At 36.1% G+C, this 5,095-nt stretch overlaps 1 protein-coding gene across 1 annotated transcript; it reads left to right on the forward strand.

The window, feature by feature from the left end:
• The first annotated feature begins 3,837 nt into the window (after positions 1–3,837).
• LOC113312469 lies at positions 3,838–4,320 on the forward strand. Its single transcript, XM_026561221.1, has one exon. The coding sequence runs from the start codon at positions 3,838–3,840 to the stop codon at positions 4,318–4,320; it is 483 nt and encodes a 160-aa protein (XP_026417006.1).
• The last annotated feature ends 775 nt before the right edge of the window (positions 4,321–5,095 follow it).

Consider the following 5,095-nt stretch of genomic DNA (forward strand, 5'->3'; position numbering starts at 1 on the left):
CTCAGGTAAATCAACCACTTTCATCTCCTCTAATTGACATTGCTCATAATATCATAAATCATTTTCCTGTAAATAATATCAACATGATTGCTTGGAACCTTAGGGGCTTTAGTAAAAAAATCTGCTAACAAGGAGCTTAGTCTTCTATGTAAGAATGTCAACCCAGATATTATTTTCCTCTCTGAGACCAAAATGAACAAAGACATGGCAACTAGGAAACTAAGAAATATGGGATTTCCATGTACCTTTAATGTTCCAAGTTTTGGGAGAAGTGGTGGTCTTCCCCTTGCTTGGAAAAAGGAAGTTCACCTCAACATTATTTCCTCCAGTCTGAGGGGCATCTATGTTACTACTACTGATATAATCCATTATAAGACCTGTCATATTCATTTTATGTATGGAGAACCTAACAGTATTCTAAGACAAGCCTTTTCGGAACAGCAATGTCAACAGATAAATGTCCCTTTAGATGAACATGTTTTCTTTATAGGAGACTTTAATGCCCTCTTAGGTACTGAAGATAAAAATAGTGGCCTAGAAGTAGATGATCCTGATTTTGAAAATCTTAGAAATTTTTGTTCTGTCTTTAATCTCCATGATCTTGGCTTTTATGGACCAAGATTTACTTGGTCTAGTATTCAACAAGGTCCTGATTTGATTCTTGAAAGATTAGATAGATGTCTTATTAATCAAACTGCTGAAGATCTTTTTCCTAAACTTTGTGTCAATAACCTTCCTAGGGATTCTTATGACCATTGTCCCATGCATATAGGGTTTAACTATGAGGATATTATTATGCCTAGACCTTTTCATTTTATGGCCATGTGGATAGAGGATCCTACTTGTAGAGATATTATAGCTAATGCTTGGTCTGTTAATGTGGTAGGTTCCCCTTCCTACAAACTTAAAGCTAAGATCTTAAGCACCAAAAAAGGCCTAAGAGATTGGAATAAGTCTTCTTTTGGTAATATACAAACCAATATATCAACCATTAGAAAATAATTAGCTGACCTTCAAACTTTTAACCTACTGATACTAGTAATACTTCTAGACTGAAAGCCAGGTTCGAATATCTGTACAACCTGGAGGAGTTATATTGGAAGGACGAATCTAGAGAAGTTTGGCTCTTGGAAGGTGACAGAAATTCACCATATTTTCATAGAGTAACTCTCTTTAGAAGAAAAAGAAATGCTATTAGCTGGATAAATAACTCCTTGAATACTATTCTAACTGATAGAGATAGTATTGGAGATTCTTTCATAGATTATTTCAAAAATCTTTATTCCACCCATCCTCAACAATTTCAAGCTGAAATTCTTGCTGATCTTCCTGTTAATTTCTCTGAAGAAGATAATGCATCCTTAAATATGCCTCTGACTCCATAGGAAATTAAGAATGTTGTCTTCCAAATGGGGGGAAAAAGGCTCCTGGTCCTGATGGTTTTACATGTCTCTTTTATCAAAAGCATTGGGACATTGTGGGGGAAGTTGTTGTTGATATGACTCAAACCTTCTTTAGAACTGGTAACATTTCCAAGGTTTTTAATCATACCAACATAGCTCTTATCCCAAAAGTCCCTCTTGCTGAATTGGTAACCCAGTATAGGCCTGTTGGCCTATGTAATTTTATTTATAAAATTCTTTCAAAAACTCAGGCTAATAGACTGAAACCTTTTATGAACAATATTATTTCCCAAAACCAAAGTGCTTTTATCCCTAAGAGGAGTATCTCTGATAACATTTTGCTTGCTAATGAGGCCATATATGCTGTCAATCATAATGATAAAGTTGAGGGCATAGCTGCCATCAAACTTGACATGTCTAAGGCCTATGATAAGCTTGAGTGGGATTTTCTTGAGAAAGTCTTAACTAAAATGGGTCTGTCTAATCATTGGGTTAAACTGATAAACCAGTGTGTCTCCACTGTGTCTTATTCTTTCCTTCTTAATGGTAGCCCTACATGTTTCTTCCAACCTGAAATAGGTCTAAGACAGGGAGACCCTCTATCTCCTTATCTATACATCATTTGTTCTGAAGCATTATCTTTTTACATTGATAGCCTCCAAAAAAGGGTACTTTAGAAGGCATAAGAGTCTGTAAAGAGGCTCCTGAAATGACCCATCTTCTGTTTGCTGATGATTCTCTCTTGTTTTCAAAAGCTACTGAAAAAAACTTTCATGTCATAAAAGACTATCTTCAAAAATACTGCCTTGCTTCTGGGAAAGAAATCAATTTTGAAAAATCTGGTATTTTGTTTAGTAGGAAGATTCCTGAACATAGGAAAGCCATTGTGGCTAATATTTTAGACATCCAAAGCAGGGATTTATGATAAAAATATCTTGGAACACCTACTGTTTTCCAAGCTTCAAAAATCCAGACACATATGGGTATTCTCCAAGCCATTGATGCCAGGATCTCTATCTGGCTTCACAAGCTCTTATCCCAAGCTGCTAGGACTACTCTGATCAAGCAGGGATTTATGAGAAAAATATCTTGGAACACCTACTATTTTCCAAGCTTCAAAAATCCAGACATATATGGGTATTCTCCAAGCCATTGATGCCAGGATCTCTATCTGGCTTCACAAGCTCTTATCCCAAGCTGCTAGGACTACTCTGATCAAGCACATTGTTCAAGCTATCCCTTTTTTTTTCAAATGTGAGCCTTTCTTATCCCTAAACACCTTTGTAAACAGATGGACTCTCACCTCTGTAAATTCTGGTGGGGTGAAACTTTAGATCCCAAGGATAGAAAGTTGCACCTTCTAGGCTGGGACATTTTATGTTCCCCTAAACTTGAAGGAGGTTTGGGGTTCAGGAAGACTGAGTTAAACAACCTAGCAATGCTTGCTAGGAATGCCTGGAGAATCCTGGAAAATCCTAACTGTCTTCTGGCCACTGTTCTTAAGGCCAAATATTTTCCCAAAACTGATTTTTTGAATGCTAAGTGTACTGCTAAATGTTCTTGGACTTGGAAGTGCCTGCATGTTATTAAGGAGCTTATAAAACCTTTTATTTCTTGGATTGTTGGGGATGGTCAATTTATTGACCCATGGTGTGATAAATGGATTCCCTCTTAGGGTTCTGCCACACCCAGCCCTCTTGTTCCTCCTGATCCTAGTATTAAAGTTGCTTATTTCATTGATTCCCAATCCAGAAGTTGTGATGTGTCTAGACTAAACACCCATTTTGATAATGCTTCTGTTCAGAAGATTATCTCCATTCCCTTAAGCCATCTTTGCACTCCTGATAGGAGGGCTTGGGATCTTTTTAAGAATGGCAAATTTTCCTCTAAATCTGCCTACTTTGGGTTCAGAGGCCTTAGGCCTTCCCCTTGTAAAAATCTTTGGAAGTGCATTTGGAAAGTTAAAGTGCCTTACAGAATTCAGGTCTTTATATGGAGAGCAGCTAGAAATGCCTTGCCCTCCAGAACCATTCTCCATACTAGAATGCCTATGCATAGTGTGGATTGTCCTAGGTGTTCTGATCCTCAGGAAACTATTATGCATGCTTTGGTCACTTTCCCCTTTGCTAGTAGAGTTTGGTTCATTTCTGATTTCAACATTAATACTCAATTTTTTCAGAATAAATCTTTTTTAGATTGGCTTCTTTTCTGGTTAACTGACCATCATTCTAAATTGTCTGGGGATAATCAATGTCTCTTTGTGGCTATCTTATGGTCTCTCTGGACCAGTAGAAACAACTTCATTTTCCAAGGCATTAGAGAAAACTTCACTGCTGTCTTAGCTAGAGCTTGAGCTATGCTCCTCACTAGGAATTCTAGAAATCCTAGTTTGACTACTCCCTCCACCATACATGTCAGTATTAGTGATAAATGGATGCCTCCTTCTTTTGGTTGGATTAAATGCAATACTGATGATGCCTTTGATGATATCTCTGGAGATAATGGTGCAGGCTATGTGATGCGTGATTTCTCAAGAAAAGCAACCTTTTGTGCCTCCTTAGTCTTTGATGTTCACTCTGCTGAAGAAGCTGAAGCAAGGGCCATCTTGGAAAATCTGAAGAAAGTTGTGGAACAACATCTCTCTCACATCATTGTAAAAAGTAATGCAAAAGCTCTCATCGATCAATTTTCAGCTGGGAATTTCGATGGAGACTCTAGGACGGATGTTATCTTTAAAGACATTCTCTTTTTTTCTTCCAAATTATCTGCTTGTATATTTAGTTTTCATCCTAGAAGTTATAATTTTGTAGCTCATGAGCTTGCTCAATGGGAAAAACAAAACAATTCTTCCATGTACTGGTCTAAACCTCCTGTTTGGATCCTTCCAACAGTTGAGGAGGACCATTATCCTTTTTGAAGGCCTTTGTTTATAAAAAAAAAAAAAAAAGAATGAATCCTTAAAGGAGTTATTTAGGAATTCACAGTTACTTCTAGTCGATTCCTCTTTTTTTTTTTAAATATCTTGAGCTTATCTTCAACCGATTCCATAGGAAAAATCTATTTATTAAAAAGTTCATTGAAATGAGATTTCATGAGAATAAGGTCAGCAGAAACCTCAATTCTTAACATGTCTTGATTCTTCGTAGCAACAACAAGTTGAACCTCAGGTTCCTCAAAGTGTTTAATAAAGTCATAAACAACATTTGCACAAGTAATTTATTCTTTCTCAACATTTTGATGAGTATAAGTAAAATAAGAATTTAGACTTTGATGATATCCTCGGTATCTTTAAGAGTATCAACTTCATCATCAACAAGGGTTTTGTTCTTCTTTCTTTGTGATCATATACCTTCGCTTATTGATCCATATTTTCTAGTTTGTATCTACTAGCTACATGAGGCATACTCTTTTGTGAAAAGAACTTAAATGAGAAAAAACTCAAGACAAGTGTATGTATATATAAGAGAAATCAAAATAAGAGTTTAGGAAGGAGGAAAAAGTTCCAAAGATACATAAGCAAGAAACATAACAACCATCATAGGAAATTTTCTCAAAGAAGAAGTTAGAGAAAGGATACCCTTTCCTTTTCCACGGTTCGTGAACCATTCAAAAATAGATTATTTTTAACAAAAATCTAGAATCCAATATTATTAATTTACTTTTTATTATTCCTCCAAAAATACAGACATAAA

The sequence above is a fragment of the Papaver somniferum genome, chromosome 9 (assembly GCF_003573695.1).
Source record: "Papaver somniferum cultivar HN1 chromosome 9, ASM357369v1, whole genome shotgun sequence".
Taxonomy (NCBI): Eukaryota; Viridiplantae; Streptophyta; class Magnoliopsida; order Ranunculales; family Papaveraceae; genus Papaver; species Papaver somniferum.